General features: G+C 35.7%; 1 protein-coding gene across 2 annotated transcripts; it reads right to left on the minus strand.

Moving 5' to 3' along the window:
* Positions 1 to 11865: 11865 nt before the first annotated feature.
* pmepa1 (prostate transmembrane protein, androgen induced 1) lies at positions 11866 to 16247 on the minus strand. Of its 2 annotated transcripts, none has more exons than XM_036571433.1 (4): positions 16159 to 16247; positions 15551 to 16072; positions 14790 to 15387; positions 11866 to 14399 (listed from the first exon to the last, which is right to left on the minus strand). In XM_036571433.1, the coding sequence occupies exons 1-3, from the start codon at positions 16165 to 16167 to the stop codon at positions 15379 to 15381; spliced, it is 540 nt and encodes a 179-aa protein (XP_036427326.1). In that variant the 5' UTR covers positions 16168 to 16247; the 3' UTR covers positions 11866 to 14399; positions 14790 to 15378. The 2 variants fall into 2 exon arrangements, with proteins under 2 accessions (XP_036427326.1, XP_036427327.1); XM_036571434.1 differs by having other exon boundaries at positions 15551 to 16069; positions 16159 to 16206.
* Between the last annotated feature and the right edge of the window lie 5806 nt (positions 16248 to 22053).

Here is a 22053-nt window from a genome sequence, read left to right on the forward strand (position 1 = left end):
AGTTATACAATCCTAGGTACAATACCAAACAGTGTTTCTTCAGGACAGAGATATGGAGTGTACAGAGACAGACTGCACACATAGATGTTGCCCAATGGTGAAAACATGCTCATCAAAGGTGAATGCTTATCAGCCAGCATATACTGGGTAAATCAAGCATGTGCTGGACAGATCCGGTTGGCTAACAGCCTCCATGTAACGTCAGCAAATGCTGCCACCTCAAACCAGTGACAGAAAACATGAGTCTTGTACCAAGAGACACATACACCCTGTACCAGTAGAACATTTTTCCAATGCTCAAGTATGTCAGCAAAAATATTATCTATAGTGAGTCTGACAGGTGAGAATTTGGCACAGTACATGACATTCTAACAAAAGCAGAAAGCAGTGATTAGTAAAACCAGAAAACAGTGCTAAGTAAGTTATGCCTGACCATGTATGGCTATGTTTCAAACCATACAAAAACTAACCCTTATGAAGTTCATTGTTTTTTGCAAATATATGCTCATTCCAGATTTGTTGCCTTCAACACATTTCAAACAGTTTGTTACAGGAGCATGTGAAGTGCTACATCATGTGTACCTACACATTTGGGGAATGAAGATCCCAGTTGCTGCAGCTTAGAAATTGTGATTTTTACCATTCCTCTGTTATACAAGTCTTTAGCTGTGAAACTTCACAAGGCTTTCACTGTCATATTTTGAGCTTAAGAAGACACACGTTTTCAACTGGAGATGGTTCTCGACTGCAGGAAGGCCAGTCTAGCACCCTCATTCTGAAGACAAAAATGGCATCTAAAAGGCAGCATATATTGCTCCAAAATATGTTAATGGAGCTTTCATAGATGCGCAGATTACTCATTAATATGCCCCTCCAAGACAGACCATGGTTTTTGAATTTTATGCTGGTAACAGTCTTGATGGTCCTTTTCTTCTTTAGCCCAGAGAACACAATATCCATTATTTTGCTCTTACATCTAAGGCTGTTGTTGTAAATAAACTTATTATGATTTGATGCCCTGTGCCTCACAGAAACGTGGATTAGACCGATGAATACTTTGCTCTAAATGAAGCCACCTCCACATGCTACAATAATGTACATAGCCCTCGTTTAAGAGGCCAGGGTGGAGGTATAGCAACCTTTTATACAAAAGCTTTAGGTGTGAACCAGAAAGCAGGCTACAAATGTTCTTCTATTGAAATTATTTTTCTAAATATAAGTGATTGAGGAACAAATAAGAATTTATTTTTTACAGGAATCACAGAAATTTGCTGACTTTCTATAAAGTTTAATAATGCTCTTGAATAAAGTAATAATTGTCTGAGATTTTAATATTCACTTTGACAAACCGCAGGACCCACTAAGTAAAGCATATCTACCTTAGTCCCTGTTGGTTTCACTCAAAACATAATGAGGCCCACTTATTATTGTAAGCACACTCCTAACTTAATTTTGACCTTTGGTATAAACATAAATCATTTAGCCATTCTCCCCCAGAGCACAGCAAGAGCAGTCTCAGATCATTATCTAATCTCATGTGAGATTCACTTCAGTTGTAATATATGTTCATTGCCATGCTATCTTGTTAAGAGGCCTATAACATCCTCCCAGATCTATCAGGTTGTATCAGCTGTCTGTCTGAACCTCCTGAATTAGAAAGTACGACTACATGCTTTAATAATACTTTTTGTTCTACATCTAGATAATGTGGCTTCTTTAAAAAGTAAAAGAATAAGGTAGAAAAAACTTGCCCATGTTACAATGATCATAATCAAGCTTTACAACACCCTGTCAGACAATTAGAGTGAAAATAAATATAAATATGTAAAATAAATAAATAAATACAGAAAATAAAATAAATAAATAATCTTAGATTATTTAGCACAATTTCTAAATAAACTAAAAACTAAACAGCTACTGAATCCCAGGTGCCATCAGCCTAAAGCAGCAATGATTTTATAAATTTCTTCAATAATAAAATTGAAACAATCAGGCAAAAAATTCAAAATCCACAGTCAACCTCTACAAACCTGCTGCCCTATATTGTAACTACTGCAGAGAGGTGGGAATCATTTACCTTACTTCAACAAACTGAGCTAGTTAAAATTATTTCCTCCTCAAAATTTTCTACTTGCATATTAGATCCAATTCCTACAAGTTTATAAAGGATGTTTTGCCAGAAATAACCAAGCCTCTTCTGTCAATAATAAACTCCTCTCTTAGCCTTGGCTATACAGCAAAAACTCTTAAACTAGCAGGTATTAGACATCTGATTAAGAAAACTAATCTTGATCCCTGTGAGGTATCAAATTATTGATCTCAAATCTTTCCTTTATATCAAATATTTTAGAAAAGCTGTGACACAACAACTAAATTGCAATTGCATAGGAATCACATACATTAAAAATTTCAGTCTGGATTTAGGCATCATCATAGTACAGAGACAGCACTTGTGAAAATTGTAAAATGATCTCTCATCATATCTGATCAAGGAAATGTATCTTTGCTGGTTCTGCTTGATCTAGTGCAGCATTTGATATAATAGACCACTCTATCTTACTAGATAGGCTAGACAACTTTGTAGGAGTAATAGGAATAGCTCTTTCCTGGTTCAAAACTTACCTGACTAATCGCTATCAGTTTGTGAATGTAAACAGCGAATCATTAAAAGTATGATTTTCCACAAGGCTCTGTTTTAGGATCTCTATTATTCACATTATACATGCTACTTCTGGTTATCATTATCAGTAAACATCACATCAATTTCCACTGCCATGCTGATGACACACAATTGAAGACTGTGTAAAAGACATAAAAGACTATGTCAAGTAACATCCTCCTACTCACCTCAGACAAAAAAATCCAAAAGCTGCTAGAAACAAATTGTTTAATTTAATGCGTAACCACTTATTCTCCATGGTATATTTTGGGTTTTACATCTGAAATAAATGTAAAGTGTTGGTGTTTTTTTTGTAAAAGGTCCCCACAAATTAACAAAAAATGTTAAGGTTTTATGATCATAAACATTATGTCATATGCTTACAATTTACTTAGACCCTCTTTGTATTTTTTTTTTAGAAAAATGTTTTACAGAGCATATCACTGAAGAGACACCTGAGTCAAATCTGAGTAAAGGATGACAGGTGGCTTTTCCAAGTGTCCTTTCGGCATCTCCAAGTGTCCTTTTCATTCCAAACTACTAAAACAGCATCTAACAAGAATTTACCATGTATGGGTTGTTTGGTGGGCATTAGCTCACACTAGCACACGCTGCCATGCTATACTGACAGTACTGGGTTCTCTTTTGGCACAACAGGGCCAAAAAGGCAAAACGCAAAATCAACCTCAAATAACTTTCTATAGCATCACAGAGCTTCTGTCCATTGCTAGAAAACATGAATATTCCAAATACATATGTACACGACATAATTCAGCATCAAGAGTCAGATGCGCAGCAACTATCTGTCAGATGCCCAAAACCTATTTCAGTTCAAGAGGACTCCATTCCTGAAAGAAGCCTTCATCAGTATCAGTAAGACACATTAGTATACAATCATACAATCTCTAATAATAATCATAAAGTCTATAACAGAGCCGACATTTCTGCTAAAAAATGCTCCTCTTTTTCTCACTCAGCGCGCGTCTCCTTTCATTACGAAAAGAGGAACGATTCACGAGCGCATGTGCAGTTTCAAATTCTTTCACCTTTGACTGAAACCCTTTGTAAATTCTTTCTTTCTACAGGCCATCGCTAAAACCAAACCTAAAAACACATATTATAGCTGTTTTTTGTTTTTAACGCGTTTAGCGCCTGTACTGTCCGCCCTTATCTGGTCTGTGCGTAAAACGTTATTTACTAGTCCCTTTACGCAAGCCCCTCCCGCAGTGTGTGATTGGTCTAGAGTATCATGAACGACGTCATATGAAAGGTCAAGGCCATCCCTTCATGACCATATAAGGCAAGGCGTCTTTGCGTCATCGCTTCCCTTTTCTCATTACGTTTCAAAATATAACACCCATTCTCACAAGTTATGACCTATTTGAATAAGTAAGTGGATTATTTATGATAGGAAGGTCGTAGATGGACAAATGAGGGGTCGTTAGTTTCAGAATCTCAGGAATTTAATAATGTCATGTTTATAAGTCTAAGGTGTGTATTGAAGGAAAAAAGAAAGTAAAAGTAAAAAAAAAATATATTGTTCAATTCAAAATCAGTGCTAATGAAAGGCACATATTTTCTGCAATAACTCAAAATTTGGTCATCTTACGGAATTATGATGACAGTATATATTCATAGTTCTGGGAATCAGCCCTTTCATTTGATATATGATTTGTACACTTGCCTAAAGTTTAATTTTGTGTATAATATGAACATTCATAATTATAATTCATATTTCGTAGCTCATAGTCATGAGACATAGCTTACTTGAAGCCAAATTATCATTAGCTATCCTAACATTACTTACATTACTCATCAATTTGAATGGAAAGACGACAGCTCTCATATGACACCCACCTTTTGAATGTAGCTTATGAAATATGAAAGTTACGAAGTAAGGAATATGACAAAGTGCGTTTGGGAGCCACTGGTGCTTCCACGGAGTTAAAGAGGTTAAACATTAATAGTTTCTCAGCTGCATAGGTACACCTGTCAAAAAACCTTGGTGTCATCGATCCCGATCTGTCCTTCGATGTACATATAGCCAATATTACTAGAATAGCTTTCCTCCATCTTCGCACTATTGCCAAATTAAGAGATGCACTGTCTCTACATGATGCAGAAAAGCAATTTCATGCATTTATTACCTCAAGGCTGGATTACTGTAATGCCCTGCTGTCTGGATCTTCCGACAAAAGCCTTAAAAAGCTTCAGTTAATCCAGAATGCTACAGCCAAAGTCCTTACAAAAACTAGAAAGTTTGACCATATCAGCCCAGTTTTATCAAACTCACACTAGTTGCCAGTTAAATTTGGCATTGAGTACAAAATTCTTTTACTGACAAATAAAGCTCTGAATGGCCTTGCCCCTCAGTACCTGAGTGAACTTATCTCTTATTAGATCACAAGCTGCTGGCTTACTATTAGCATCTAGAATTAATTAAGTTACATCAAAGGGTAGAGCCATTTCATAAAAAGCCCCCCAGCTTTGTAATAACCTTGCAGTGAGTATTTAGGACTCAGACAAAGCCTGTGCTAAAAACTTACTTCTTTAGTCAAGCCTTTGGTAATTAGTTTTCCCATTAGATAATGGGTGCAGATCTGGGAGTTAATGCACATAGAGTATTATGGTAAACTGGAAGTGTTGGTTCTGTCGTCCCGCTGCTCTCACACCTTCACTCAAGTTTGTTGATAGTGGAGCAGAGGGATCTTTGTTATCTTCTGCCTCTTACTTTTAGATAAGCTGTAATAGCCACACCTGCCAGAATCTCTACTGCACTCTATTAACACTGTATACTGTATTCAGTCTCTCTTAACAGAACCAACTGTCTGTTTGTGTCTTTGCCAAGCTGAACAACTGCCCATTCTGTGTGGTCTGATCATGTGCCAACTGCTCGCATGCCTTCTGGACCAGTTTCACTACCATGGAGCTTCCTGCTGTACAATGCTGTGCAAACCTAACCTGCATGCCACTTACCCTCCTGATGATACTGCTGCTGCACAAACTCAAACTATTTAATTATAGACAGTGCTTCACCTGCTTTTCACCTTTTCTGTGTTTGGATATTTTATACTAATGGTAAAACCTTATTCTCTGTTCATATTGCTTATGTGTTATTGTTTCGCTATCTGGTGTCGAACAGAGGAGGATGAGTTCCCTTTTTGAGTCTTCGTCCCTCTCAAGGTTTCTTCCTCTTGCTCTTAGGAAGTTTTTCCTTGCCATTGTTGCCATTGGTGTGCTCATGGGGGCATGGACCTGGATTTTTCTGTAAAGCTGCTCTCTGACAATGCCTGTTGTAAACAGCACTATATAAATAAACTTTGACTTGAATTTGACAGTACACATTTCCACTATGCATCACTCAAGCCCAGAGAAGTCAGCAGCATTTCTGGAAGCTGTTGACAAATGACTTCCATGGTGCATAGTACTTAGTCTTGTCAAAGTATTTCCACCACAATATAGCCTTGAGCCAACCTTGCTTATAAAGGCAGAGGCCTTTCACAGATGCTCCTTTTAGTGTTCCTAGTCTCAAATTGCTCCTGTCCCAACTTTTTTTGGAATGTGTTGCAGGCATCAATTTTAGAATGAGAGTATGTTTCTAAAAACAATGAAGTTGTTAAGGCAAAACTTTACATATTCAAATACAGGTCAAAGTAGTTCTATAAATCACTGCATTCTGTTTTTATTTGCATTTTACATACTGTCCCAACATTTTTATGGCTCAAATTCAGAAAGCAGTGATCCCTTAATTAACACAACACTGACATTTGCTTTATTTCTCCCAAGAAAAAGAAAAGATGATCTCAAGAAAGAAAAAAACAGTCTATGCTTTTGTAGTAAAGTACTCAGTGATAGGGGTACACAAAACCTAATATAAGTAAACCCAAAAACCTAAATAAAAGTAAAAGGAACCTGATGTTGTTTTACTCTGCTAAAAGTGAAAGTCTGCTCTCTACAAATCAAGTATGTGCTCGTGCATGGCAGTACATAGGTGTTAAAAGTAAAATATCCTAATATATATATTAAATATACAGGAATTTTTTGTTCAACTTTGAGACTCACATGTAACAGACAGTTTTAATTTAGTGTATAAAAAAGCATTAATGGATTATTGGAGTACATGTGCTTCCTTATTCTCCAATGCTGAGAGCACTGCCTGTTTTAGTGTAATTGACAAATAAAGCAATGAAGAACATACACACACAAACACATCTTCTAAGCCGCTTCTCCTTCTAGGTCGCAGGGGGAGCTGGAGCCTATCCCAGCAGTCATTGGGTGGAAGGCAGTATACACCCTGGACAGGTCACCAGTCCATTGCAGGGCCAATGAAGAACATATTAAAATAAAAATCTAGAACTTAATAAGGAAAATTTCTCTTATTAAGTAAGATCCAAACTTTGTAGTTGTTTTACAGTGGTGGATTGTAACTAATTATATGTACTTTGTTACTGTACCTAAGTACTTTTTTCAAGTTTTTCATTTTTTGATACTTTTACATCCACACGACTACATTTCAAGTAAAAATCCTTCCTTTTCTTCACTGCTTTCTGCAAGATACTGTGAAGTAAAAACAAGTTTCCACAATATCCTGAAGAATATGGTTCACTATAACAAATAAATTAAGACAGTCATAGTATACCTTTCACTAAACACCTCTTCTAAATACAGCATGTAATACAGACATGTAGACGCTTTAGATGCAGTCTCCCAGAAAACGCTACGAGAAGAAGTTTGGCTGGATTGATAGACTGGATCTGTATAGCCTGCATTTTTCCAGAGTTCAGAATATTCCAGTGCGTGATATTTTATAAAAATGAAAAAAAGGCTACTGAAATTGCCAAAGCTCTTAAATAATTAACTCATATATATATATATATATATATATATATATATATATATATATATATATATATATCAAGCTCAAGTCAGTTTCTTACACGCCAGCTTTTCATTTGAATTTTCCATTCCACCTTAAATGTAGAACAAATTTCAAAAGTTGGCAAACACAAAGCTAATGCATCTATTTATCTCAATAAATGGAAATGTAATCAGCCATTGGAGCTGCTGATCATGTATCACTGGCTGATCTAACGCCTAAGTCCCGAACCACACGCTTCTGTACTTTACCTACTACACTAATGAGTGCACTTCTAATAGTATATGTGCTATTTTTGCGTACTATTTAGTGTGTTAGTAGGTTTGAAAATATTAAGGCAGCAGGACATCTCAGCTGTTTAGATTCTAGCTTTCATTTGTCATCACTACAACCACAAATCAAATGAAATCAAGTCAGTACACTCAAATACAGTGGTTAATGTGCTTTTGCTTAAAAATGTGTTTTACTGCCCTTGCTGGGTCGGTTATGGCTTTGTTATCTCATTACAAACAGAAGCAGCACTGCAGAATGAACTTGAGGTTGCCATCCAAAATGGTGGCAGCGCAATTATGACATCATTGGAATACTATCAATTTTCGTTTGAAACTGTAACTAAACCCAGGCACTTCCGAGAGGCTTTCAAAACAATAATAAAAAAATTTCTAATATTATGCTGGGTGTATTTAAATCAGGATTTATGTATTATAATTCATTTATTTTGTCAGGTTAACATAGCAAGTGCTTGAATTTTTGCACGTTCTTCATCAAATGATTTAAATATAAATATATCTAAATTGACATGTAGAGCAGTTCAGAATAGCCCTGTTTTATTAATTGAAAGTATACTACAACTGATCTATAGCACAGTTGCAGTTCTGCAGGGCCAGTGTCTAGCACAGTTTGGTGCTAGACAATCAACCTATTCAGACACACCTGTTTAAAAACATCCGTTAATTGTCATGTTTAACAGGTGTGTTTGAGTAGGAGAACTACCAAACTTTGCTGCACACTGACCCTTTAGGACCAAAGTTGTGCACCTCAATCTATAGTATCAAACACTGTCTACAAGCACAGCTACGAACTCAGTACTTCACTGTGAAAACTGATAAGTTAAGTCAACTAAAATGGTTTGAGGAAACCGATTACCTTAAATGGTTTAAGTTAAAAAACTAAAATCATTTGACCATAAATAATTCTCTAAACTAAGTATGAACATAACATATGTTTATTGTTGTGTACATTTAAATAAATTGAGTAAATTGTACTAACTCCATTTGTTTTGTTCACATTAAAATGATTGAGTATTTGGGACTTATGGTAAAGCTGTACTAAGTAAGTAACTGTAAATTAAATTCACTGCTTGGTTAAACTAGCCTATCATTGTAAAAAATTAATGTTGTATTGCAGAAAGATGATAATAATAGACATTTATAACAATGTCTTATCCAACTTAATATTACTCTGAACCATCTTGCCAAATGCTGACAGTTTGATCGCAGCTCCCTCTACACTCATTTCTCATCAGGACTGATTGACAGTCTGAACTAAATTGCAAAAAGTGTATTCAACTCAAAGATCCCGTTTAAATGTCTGAAATCATCAAAATAAAGTTATGAGAAAAGCACGAAAAGTCCAAATCATTTAAATGTAAACATTTATGCAGTATCACTTAAATTTACTGGTACAGAATACTCCAACAGCTCAACCACTGAATCAACTGATGTTTTGGCTAAAAACATTAGAACATTTTCTGCTTGTGCTAAGGCGACCAGCTAGTCTTGAAAGGCATCAAGACTATTTAATGTGCTTGGCAATTATCACTTTTAATTTAAGTAATTCTATAATAAATGGAGTAAACAGTCTGTCATTCATGACAAGTGTGGTAGAAGAGGAAAACAAGCCAGCCATACTACATTTTCAATCTTTAAAAATGACCCATTATTGGCCCGTTTGTATTTCCGTGTAAAGTCAAGTTAAATAAAAATAGTGACAACAATACATCTCAATAAAATATGCTGAAAAAAAAACAATCTTACTCAAAATGACTGAGTTACTATCTCAACAATTTATTTTTGAGTTAGTTTGAATTTTTCACATCAAGTTACTCCAACTTTCTGTAGTATTTAAGTTGTGTTATCTTAATTATTTTATTAAGATGTGCAGTAAGGTTTTACACTGTTCTCAGATTTTAGTCTCAGATCATTTTACTTCCATTTCAGCATATTACTAAAAATGATTTATTTCCTCTTACATGTAGTTTGTTCTTGTCAAACAAGAAAAAAGGAAACTCAGCTATTCTATTCCCGCCTATATAACCAATTCCTTTAGTTTTAATTGATCACGTTTAAGGAAAACTGAACCTAACTTTGGTACTTTTGATGGTCTAGTGTTTTTGTCATATCCTGTCTCATTTATCATTGTTCCGATCCAGAACTAGTATCATGCTGGGTACTGAGAAGAAGAAATCAAGGATTTTTTGTTAATAAGTCCATGACATCTCAGGGAACATTCAAGTTAGAAGGCATTATTGAACATAAATAACTGACTTAGGTAATTCACATTTAATTTAATTGTGTTTGCTGGGAATGAATGAAAAGTGCAGGTATTGCAAGTTGACTTTTATCTGGGACCAGCAGTCCCCAGTCTCTTCTCTCAACACTATACCTTGTAAAGGAAAGGAGTGCTTTAAGTTACAGTCTCCAAACCATGGCCCTAGTTGTAATATGATATATATTAAGCCAAAGTTCATAAATATCAGTGGCTGGCAACTAATATATGCAAACAAAAACCCAATCAAACAAAAAAATTACATTTTGAGTCAAACAGGTCTTTATAATATTAAGAGGAGAAGTTCTTTTTTAAATTGCATAGTGGCGACCATGCAAATAACAATGTGAGATTTTGCAGAACCTGCCACCAAAATATCAAAAACCTAACTAAAACATACCTTTGGCTGCTATGTTGTACCTCCACCTAGTGGTGAAACTGATTCACAAAAATTGACATCTTGGGTCAAACTCATATTTTAAGGTCTTTAAAAAGTTAAAGGGGAATTCTCTTGACTCTACAAAATTTCACTCAATTGTAGAGATGTAAACCAAGCATGAACAAACCTCAATTCAAAAAAGAGGGAAAGTATGTGAAATGTGAATGAGAACAGAAAACAGTGATTTTTACATCCATATTGACCTGTACATAATTGAAAACAGTACAAACACAAGATATTTAATGTCTTACCTTACCCTACATTTCAAAAAACAGTTAATTTAAGACTAGGAATGTTGTGAAATGCTCAGCCCTCAGATGGCACTGCGTTACAGCATGCTTCTGAGTGGACATCACCACATGGGATCAGGCACACTTTGACTAAACATTGTCAGTAAACACTGTTTGCCACTGAATCCACAAATGCAACTTAAGACTGTACTATGCAGACCGGAAGCCATCAGTATAAAGTTTAAAAGTCGTGGTATGGGAATGTATTAGTGCTAAAGGCATGGGTAACCATTAAGGCACCATTAAAACTGAAAAACATACACAATTTGAAGCAACATACATAGCTTTCTACGCAATGATTTTTCAAGGACGTCAATGCTTATTTCAACATCACAGCACCAAGCTACATTCTGCATGTGTTACAACAGCATGACTGCATAATCAAGGAGTCCATTAAAAATATGTGGTGTATCATGAAGTGTAAAATACAACAATGAAGGCCCTGTATGGTTAGGCTGAAGCTTGAAGACTTGTATAATGGAAGAATGACAAATTTTTGACAAAACGTTGATTTCAAAACTGGAAAAACTGATGTTTTCAGCCTGCAAACAATTATTTATTGTTAGAAGGAAAGGTGATGTAACACAGTGGTAAACTGTGCTCCTGTCTCAACTTTTTTGGAACATCAGTTTTTAATTAGTGTGCAGTTACAAAACAAACAAAACAAAAGTTCACAAAGTAAAACTTCAATTTTAAAATATATATTTAAATATAATAATAAATGATGTGTAAATATTCTGTTTTCAGTGTAATACAAGTCAAATAGAATTTACTAATCGCTGATTTCATATTATATTAGCATTTACACGTACCGTACCAACTATTTTGGAATTTAAAAACATAAGCTTTTGGACAAAACTTCTCAATCTCTCAGGTGTCACGGCTGTGTACTCTGATTCCAGTTTTCACTTACAGTATGAAGAGGAGAGTACTTAGCTTGGTATTTAGCATGTTTATTTAATTGAATTTAATTACTTTATTTTATTTACCTTTCTTATTTTTATAGTCAAAAAATGCAGATGAAGTTTTGCCATGACCAAAATATAAGACAAACTGTAATTTAATCAGTACTATATAAAATGCTTTATTTGCTGAATTGAAAAGTTTCAGATTTTACAGCATGTGTTATGGACACTGTCCTCTGCTCATTTGTCAAATAGGAAATACACATCTGATAACACTTAAAGATGTGATATAAATAAAAAAATAAAGATTACATTGTATGTCATTGTTGACAAAGATGTCTCTATATTAACCTCAAAGTAAAAGCCTGAGCCATGCTAATGGTATAACCATTGTAACATTGAACATAAGAGTTTTTGACATAAAAAGAAAGAAAGAAAGAACAAAAAAGAGTTTCTGTTCTTACACTTCACAAATGGATAATTACTTTTTAAAATCTAAATATACACAAGTTCAAATTGCAACTTTAAACATACTCTTTACTGTCTATTCCCATAAACAAGTTTCAGTGTATGTCTGAGAAAAAAAAATGTATATGAGAAATAAAATTGGTAAATGGATCTGTGGTTCTGACCCTGGTCTTGATCTGAAAGTGTTAACAGGGCCTTCCAAAGTTCTTCTCTGAAAAGGCCTATTTGCACATTGAAAAAAAACATTCAGATAATTGATTCAGTAGAATCTTTCAGGCTTTTTTTCTAAAGCTACTGCTTTACACTCATACTAGATTGATCCAGAATCTTATTGGTGTTCCTAAACTTAAGAGATTCAAAGATTGATCAGCCTAGTCATGGAACCAAGCTTAAAGCAGTAAAACATTGGAAAACAATGACAGTTCGGTCTGGAATGTGTTAACTGTACTTGAGATTTCATTTACAGTCCTAAGAACAGTACAAACCAATGTAATCCCATTATTTGGTTTGATCTTATGCTTCAGTTGATTAAAATTTGCATGCAAATTGGTTGTATTTGGTTGTATTCTCTACTGATTACCAATATGTATTTATTTTTGGTATCAGATTCAGATTTGCAGGGGAGTTACTCCTCATGTGTGAAGGCAACAAACAGAACGGAGAGCAATCACATCGATTACGCCAAGGCACGCATCACAAAATGAGTGGGAAATAAAACAAGGATTTTGTTTTAACAATGAATTCTTATATGATTTCTGATTAGCAGAAAATAATATCAATAACAAACAATATTCTAAACTCAAGCTAAACCTTAAATTAGGCCTGGAAATAACTATAATTAACAAAAGATTCCAAAGTACTTTCTTAACATCTCAACTGAAACTTGACAGTGGGTCTGCAGGTAAAATGACAGCCCAAAGTGAATAAATGAAAAGCAAAATCAACTGATATTATGTGTGTGTGACTTATGCATAACGACCTTGTATAGGTGTTTCAGCATAAGCAAATAAAAATACATTCAACAAAGCAAATGTAATAACAGTAACAACAAAAACCAGAACAATAATGACAACAAAACAAGCATTATATGTTTAATCTACATTCAATAAGATACTATTATCAAAAGGCAAATATTAAGTATATTGCAACATTCTCCACTTCCTTTCATACAACATCTCTGTCACTGGCCTTTTGATTGGCAGATCGTTTGCCTAGGTCAGTGGCAGTAGGATCAGGCCACATTGGCATGTTACCACAAAATAGGCATCTCTAGAAGAGGGAGAAAACTTGTTGGGTATAAGAAAAAAATAGCACAAAGAGATACAGTTACCCTGTTTGGAATATATGGATTCAAATGCATGACTAATAAAGTAGTATAAAACTAAAAAAAAGTTTTCCAGTGCATAGATATGCAAATATTGATCTCAAGGCCTCACCCAATAAGTCTGGTATAGAATGACCTGAAATGGGTGAACTCCTGAGCTGAATATTTGCACAAACTCACAACACTAAAATACAATTACACCATTATCAAACAAGCTAAAGAAATAGCCTAAAAATGCATCGCTTCTATAATACACTTTTGTAATTCATAAAAATTTATGCTTTGGGTGTTGGTATCTGCTTCCCCAAAGATTTTGCTCCAAAATTCTCTCTTCTCTCTCTATCTGGCAATTTGATGCCATAGTAAGTTGTGGTTTCCCTGAAGCAAGACTGGACAAATCCAGTTTAAAAAGAAATAAAATATGCACCCATCGGTCAAAAAAAAACTTTTATTTTATGATTAACTTGACCAGGAAATGGCAGCTAATGCCAACCAGAATAAAGAAAAAGCCTATATTTAGAGTCATACTGTAAGTCACTATTTGGCAGCATTTGAATAGGATTGTGCTCAACCTTGATTGATGGAGTGACTTCCAATGCTCAGATCATGTTACTGTGTGAACACAAAAAGTAGGACCTCTTAGGATGGTTTGATATCAAAGCTGATGAGCTGGATTGTGTTTCTCCTCCTATCCATAAAGTGCCATAAGAGATGCCCATTTCTATAACTCAGAGAGTAAGAATCCAAGCCTGTGCTCGGCAGAAAAACTGAAGAAATGGACTGAAAATAGTTTAATTAAATCAAGCTTTAAAGGATGAGTTCTGGGTTTGTTCAGGTAAGGCTGTGAAGTGCAGGTGTTTCAGGGTGGCTCCCCAATGTCTTATGATCTCTCTATGAAAAAAGATTTTGAAGTTAAGGGCTAAATAGTTTTCTCAATTACATACATGCACACAAACTCCAATCAGTTCAATAGTTTCTCTCATATTATTCACAAGCCTTGGCTTGCAATTCAGTTATTTAGTATTTAGTAATAGTGCAATTTTTAAACATTAATATAAATAACTAAATACCTAAAAGGGTTAAGTTTGTTTTTCAGTTTTTTTACATGTGCTGTGTGCATCTAAATATACGCACACACACATAAACACAGTACATGCTTAGCACAATATCAAACACACTAAGTGTTGGCACTCCAAGTGATAACTATTTTCCTCTAGCTCCTCTAGCTAAATAACTAAGGAACTAAGGCTTTCTTAGACACCAGTTCTACTAGAAAAATACCTTCACTTTCTTGGTTTCACAAATATTGTAGATATTCCGTCAGCGGAATGCATCAGGGTTGCTGCTTTTGTTTCTGGTTCGCTTTCAGAAATAATAACTGACAAGTCTGTTGAAAAATATAGAAGGTCGTAAGAGTCTGTAAATACTGACCAAAAGCAAATAGAAGGGAAACCAGTAGAAATACCTTGTGAATATGATTTGAGAAACAAACTGTTGATTTAGCAAATCATGTTAGCAAAAGACAATTAAAAAATAGATAAACTCTATAAGGAAAATCTCGTCACTCTATAGCATTTCAATATTCCAGATTCTAAATCCTTAGTAAAAGTTTACTAGAAGGCAATTGACGCAGCATCATGGTCACAAAAAAATAAAAATAATATATTTTCTAGTTTGTTTATACATTTTAGAGTATCAAGAGGTGTAAATATGCAAAGTAAATATTAGACATGAACAGTTTTAGGTTCTTCTCTCACTTTCACACACAAACATCTTCCGATCAATGGAGGAAAAAAGAGGACTACTGTTAAAGGATATATTTCATGATTTTATGGGGATATTGTGCATCTGCCCCCAAATTCCTCTTCTTTCACTTACCCTGCAAGTTCAAAAGGAAGGAAGCAAGGCCACTGATGTTAATGTATTACCACACTAACCAGCAATGACGCTAGTCTACACTAGCATTCATGCTAATTAGCACAACCAGAAGCCTATGCAGGCTGTGCAGACAAAGACAAACTAACGCTAGCCAAAGGTCAGACCTGCTGTGCTTTGTGTTTCTCCTTGTTACGGGTGTTCTGGCTATCTGCGCTATTGATTTGGGGTAACACTGGCAGCAGATCTCCCTGGATCAGTGGAAGAGGGGGGCCCAGGCCTGTTCCATATGGAGACTGTGTGTGGTGGGGCATCGATGAAGGGTGAAAGTAGCGCCCGATGACCTCACTGTAGGCAGGCGGAGCGCACTCCAAGTTGGCAGTGCTGATGCCAGTGTTTACACTTGGGGGGCAGAATGAAGTATCAATAAGGAGACTGTCAAAAATAGTGCGGTTGGGAGGGGCACGAACTGACTCTCTGTTCAGCTCTAGCTGCTGCTCTGGGTCTCGGAGCTGGAGGGTGCAGGGGCCCTGGTACGGAGGGGGCTCTTCCCCATCTGAGAGAGGGATATTTGGGGGAAGATCGATGATTGTGTGAGACAGGTAAGGGTAGGTGGGCTGGAACCTGGTCAGATGCTCGTGTTGCATGTACAGAGGGACTCGATCTGGTGGCCGTGGATTATACACCTGCTGAAATTAAAGTCAAAGATATGATTAAAAATAAAAAAAGGATGCTTAAAAAGATGATTTTTATAAGATTACATAATGCATCTTACCTCACTCATTCCACTTGATAAGTCTGGCCCATCTGATGACCACAAACTCCCATCCTATGACAGAACAATTCATATTCAGTCATATTCAGTAGGGTTGCATTGTTGATTCTGATCTCTATACAACCAAAATGCCCGATGGACAATCTTTGATGATGAATTTTTCTGAACAGATTTTTGGGTAAATTTGTTATTAGCCATTTTTTTTTCAAAGCAACTGTTAACAAACACAAAAACATTTTTTATTTGCTCTTTACCCAAAGCCCACAGTTTGCAGGCTAAATAAACACACTGATATGAAGGTCTGGAGGGGAGGTCTGCTCTCTCTCTCTCTCTCTCAAAAGGCGCTCACACTGCCAGCCAGATCAGCATCAGCTGACTCTCATTAAGGGCAGCGTGAGCACCTGAGCCGAGAGGAACGAGAGCTCGCTGCTCCGCCTCCCCGTCACCGCCCCCAGCTTGCAGCTCAGCCGCCCGGGTCGAACGTGAGGTGTAGTGGAGCGGCCTCGCTGCGTAACAGGGGGCAGGGCCCAGGCGGCGGAGCAAATATTATGCTTAATATGGCCAGAAAGATGGACTAACAAGGTGAAAAGGTTATTACTAAAAGTAGTAGTAGTAGTAGCAGTACTACTACTACTAATAATTAAAATTATGACCATAATGAACAAACTGTTTAGATGATATATTAAAAATATGGTTTAGAACTGAGAGCACAATTGCAATTGTGCACAACAAGATTTTTTTCAAAGAAATTCCTAACTTTGAAATATTCAGCAACATAGCTCTTCCAAGCATTAAAGCAGGACTGTGCTAGACTTTTAGTGAAATGCAGAGCACAGCCTTCAAGCTATAAATTACCCATTGCCCCAGGTTTTATTATAAAAAAGAGCATGCTTCTGCTAATACAAGACATGTCCTCCACCTCCCAATTTTTCACAGGAATTCTCTGCAGTCTCAGCAGCTGTGTTGTGATGGGCAAGGTCATTCGCCAGTGGACGCAAACACACACTCACAGTCCTTTGTTTGTTGAAAAAGGGGGTAGGCCAACCTGCTCTTGTCTGAAGCATCCCCCAACACACATTCACACATCACATTGTCCATATTTAAAATGCTAATGGCCTACATAGTTTCTTCATAAAACAATGCACAAATATAGTGTTGCTATAAAAACTCTGAGAAAAGCTTGAATAAAGAACAAATTCACCACTTTAACCACTAGACTATATTAGACTAGACTAGATTTAATTAAAATAGAACTGCATAAAATGAAACTCCTGGGTAAGACCGCAAAATGTCAGTCTAGCCACATAAAATTTCGATGAAAAAAGCTAAAGTGTTTTATATCAACGTATGGCAAATATAGGCAAACGTATCAAACATCACCACTACTTAAAAGCAGAGTGAAGGATGACAGTATACTATATGCAGCAAAATACATCACTCTTTGGGAGCTTTGTTTCAATGTAGACACAAGGCAGATTTTGTTTGTTAAAATCTCCGTATCTGTCAACCAACTTACAACTTTAAATTTTGTGTAAAATACTTTGAAAACAAACATTGTTGATGATTCTTGGAATTCAGTTTCAAAAATATTTCAAAGATAATTTCACACAAAGTTTCCCACTTTAACCACCGAGAGTGTTGGATCAAGTTAATTTAAAGTTTATATTAAAAGCTGATACGTCACTACATAGGACAAGATGGAAGTAAGATATTGAGTGCCCTAATTTTAACCCCACAGCAACAGGAACAACAATTATATTACGTGAACAGTTATATGTCAGTCTGCAGAATCTGACATCACATTTTAAGTCATTTTATCTAGTGCAACAGTCTTTTTCCTTTGGCATGTAATTGTGCTTCTTTCGGGCATTATTTCTAGAAAAAATGCAAAATTATCTGTACTGTGTCTTGAACTAAGCATTAATAGAGTAAAGCAATAGTTAATGTCCCTGCATAATGTCCATTAATGTCCCTGCATAAAATAACTTTTTTAATAATAAACAAATTAAAAAAAAAAAAAAATCTAGAAAATCCTTCATATGTTCTTGCTCATCATGAGAAATATTAGATATATTGACTAGATTTACAATGTTTCCACATGCCAAGATATCATTTTTACAGTGAATTTTGTAGAGAATTTAAGAACAAACACTCGCACACAAAATACAGCCCACAGACTGAGAGAAAAGAATGTAGCGGTGCAGGAAGAAGGAACAGATTATTTCATTCAGACAGACAATGGCAGGGAAGGAAATCCAGGAAAAGACAGATGGGGTGAGAGAGAAAGAGTGAAAGAGAGAGCGAGAGAGTGAGAGAGAGAGAAGAGCTTTCACATGAGGCCAAGTCACAGTCTAGACTGAATTGTTTCAGTCAGTCAGTTTGCATAAGAGAACAAAAAAAAGCATCCGTGACAGCTGAACAGTTTTAGACATGATATTCTTCTAGTGCCAGAGTGCCAAACTGTGTGTGTGAGTATGTGTGGTGGCCTGGGAAAAAATGCTGCGGGGGAAAAAAAGACACAAGGGATGATGCCAACCAAATAATGGTTTGTTGAGTATAAATTGCATTCTTTGTACAAACTGATGATTACTGTTGGTTACATACTTCACAGCAATTTCAGTTATGGCATTCAAATATAGTAGGTGTTAAAGAAAATACAAACTGGAAAACATAAAATAACAGAAAAAATGGAAGCACACATACACTGCCTGGTTTTCAGTAACTAATCAGTTTTTTTCACACATATAAATATTCGTGACAATATCTGTACAGTACTATGTTGGGAATAATGCTATACTCCACATATTTTATATACTTGGGATGTCAGCACTTATCAGCATTTAAAGCTATCAGATATTTAAACATTTAACTTATGTGCTTTTAAAGAGGAATTAAATTTCTGTTTAATTCATTCACTAAAATGTAACAAAGTCATTCAGAGTGGTATGAGGTGAAATGCTGTGCTCTAGAGAAATGTACAGTCAGAACTGCTCACACCGGTGGCAATAGGAACCAGACATCTGAAGCGTTTCATGACTCTAAAAGCTACCTCTCAGAAAACTACTGCATCAAATAGTTCCACAAATGCTGTCTCAATTTTTTTTGCATAAAAGGTATTGTTTTTTCCAATACATTCATGGTGCAAAGGTACATGCAGGGGTTAAGAAGCAAAACAAAACTTTGTTATTCAGATTTATCACTAACTTACCTTTATATACAAAATTAATTATGTTACATATAAACACGTAGAAGACACATGTAGTTTCATTTGGGACAGTATATAAAATGGCTACATTTGCAGGGTGAGAACCAGAAATCTTGGTGTCTTTCACCGTCATTGTAAAGAATTCCAAGTTTCTATACTCCATTTCACATCAAACCACTCTGAATGAGTTTGTTTACACCTCAATGATTGGATCATGCAGACATTTTTGAAAAACCAGTTGAATACTCTATAACAACAATAAAACTGCGAAATTATTATTTAGGCAAAAGCTTACTCTTTATAGCAAGGAAGACAATTCACAGTATTGTGAATTTTGCTAAATATACCCAAAGCAATAGCTGTTTTATCTAAACAAAATTGTTCTATTGAAATAACTATTGAAAGTTAAAAAAAGCCAAGTTTTCCCAAACTTTTGAATGGCAGTGTATACACACAGACAAACATGTGGTTGACTCCTGTAGTGGGCAAGGAGGAGTATTCAGCACTGGGCATTATGCCATTATCACTGTGTTCAGGGGCTTCCCACAGTCATGACAAACTCTTCCTTCTCTGTGTTACTCTGCTGTTATTCCCCTTAAAGCAGCAGGAGAAGGAGGGGCAATAATGAAAGTAGTGACATGGCCTTTACTGACCTCTCCTCTCCATTCAGGTCACTCTCGGTCACAGCTAAGCCAGACAGCAGGAATCAGGAAGACAGAAAGGGAGGCATTTAGCTCGTCACACGCACTCACTCTGTGTATACCCTGTACGTGTGTGTTTTGCACTCTTTCGCCTAATTCTTTTTTTTAATGCTTTGCTTCTTGATTTTTAAACTATCTTTACCTTTTTTAGCCTCAGTAGTTCTCTTCTAATGCATTCAAATAACCACAGACACTAATATGTGCCATAATATAAAGTCATATGCAAAGGTTTGAATATTCCCAGTCAATTTACGTTTTGTTCACTTTCTAATTGAAAATAAGTTAACACATCCTCTACAGAGAATACATTTGAATATGACATTTTTTGCAGATTTTAGTGCATATCTGTTCATTTGCTGAGTTTCACATATTAAAAAAACAAAACAAAACAAAACACATAAAACTAAATTGTGCCATGAGTATTTCACCGGCCATTTTTTTATGTTTTATTTCCCCCCAACATGTAAAATTCAGCAAATAAACAGCAAATGTGCAATAAATGTGCAGTAGTGTGTTCTCTGTAGAGGATGCTTTAACTTACTTTCACAACAAAAATCAACAAAACATATTATTTTCACAACAAAAATCAACAAAACATGTTATTTGTCTCTTGGTGTATGTGTGTGTGGGGGGGATGTTAGCTCTTAAAGAGCATTTTGGAAGTTTCCTCAACCTAAAAATCAAAAGATAATACATGGAATAATAGAGGTTGTCCCCTATTGTTTCATCCTGCATACACACTAAGGTCACAACTTCTTTTCTGGAATATTTACAATGCAATTCTGGGTGCAACTAAAAGATTACAGTTTCACTCTCTAAGAGCATTATTAGACATAAATTAATATTACAGCAAAGTCATCACTGTGTTTCACATGCAGTCACTACAAAACTGCACACTATGGGTCAGAGGTCATGATGTTTTGCCTGAAAATTTCCATGAGAATGACAGAGAGAGAGAGTGATGTTTCTTTTGTTTTTTTATTTTTTTAAAAGGGGAGGGGTTGTGAGATGGGGAGGAACAAGTGTGGGAACTTTAGGGGTGTCTGCTTGGTCAGCTGGTGTCAGATGGTGGGAAAAAAGCTTTTACTTTGGTGTATGCTAATTATTCAGTGAGTGGTAGGTGGGACCACATATGTTACGAATGCTAACATTCTCACAGTACACTTGGCATTGACACAATTAAACTATAGTAAACCCAGACAAATACATTAAAATTAGTTTGGCCTTTTATGAGAAATAGTGTTACACAAAATGTAGGTAATTCATTGTCTGATATACTATTAACGATAAAGATATCTTTCTAATAAAGGTGTATTTCCATATGTTTAACTGATAGCATGTCTGTGTGGTCTTGTGAATTGCTGGCTATGTGCATAAATATCCAGAGAAAAGGATAATGTTGGCGAGTTCTGACACTGGTTCTGTAGGTATGTATGTATTAGTTAAATCAGGTATCAGTTAAAGCATGTTTTGAATTCCTTCATTTTTTAAAACTGCATTAAACAATAATCCTGAAAATGAAATGCAAATACAAATTGAATGAGACACAACATTTACTGACATGGAAGAAAGAAGAAGATCGTAGTAGCATCAGACACTGAAGCAACATTTACATGCACTTAATAATCCAATAACCACAGCAACATATTTACATGCTCTTGAGTAATCAGATAATAGGGAAACTCCGAATCTACATGAGGCAGGCACTAATCGGATTTCTGCTTAGCAACTGGCCAATAAACTCACAGAAGAAGACATGCTATAAATGTAATGTAAAATTAAACTTCATGCCGCGTTTTTTTTTAAACTTCGCGCCACTTTACCTGAAAATATGAACATACATCATCTAGAAGGTGAAGAATATTTAAATCCTTCATTTCATATTTAATTTCAGCGCCTCTCCAAAAGTGTTTTGCTGCCATCTCGTAACATCCACTGTCTGTTCTCGTGCATGCGCAGACTGAGAAATCGGACAGAAATCCGAGTGCC

Source organism: Colossoma macropomum, unplaced genomic scaffold (genome assembly GCF_904425465.1).
Source record: "Colossoma macropomum unplaced genomic scaffold, Colossoma_macropomum, whole genome shotgun sequence".
NCBI lineage: Eukaryota > Metazoa > Chordata > Actinopteri > Characiformes > Serrasalmidae > Colossoma > Colossoma macropomum.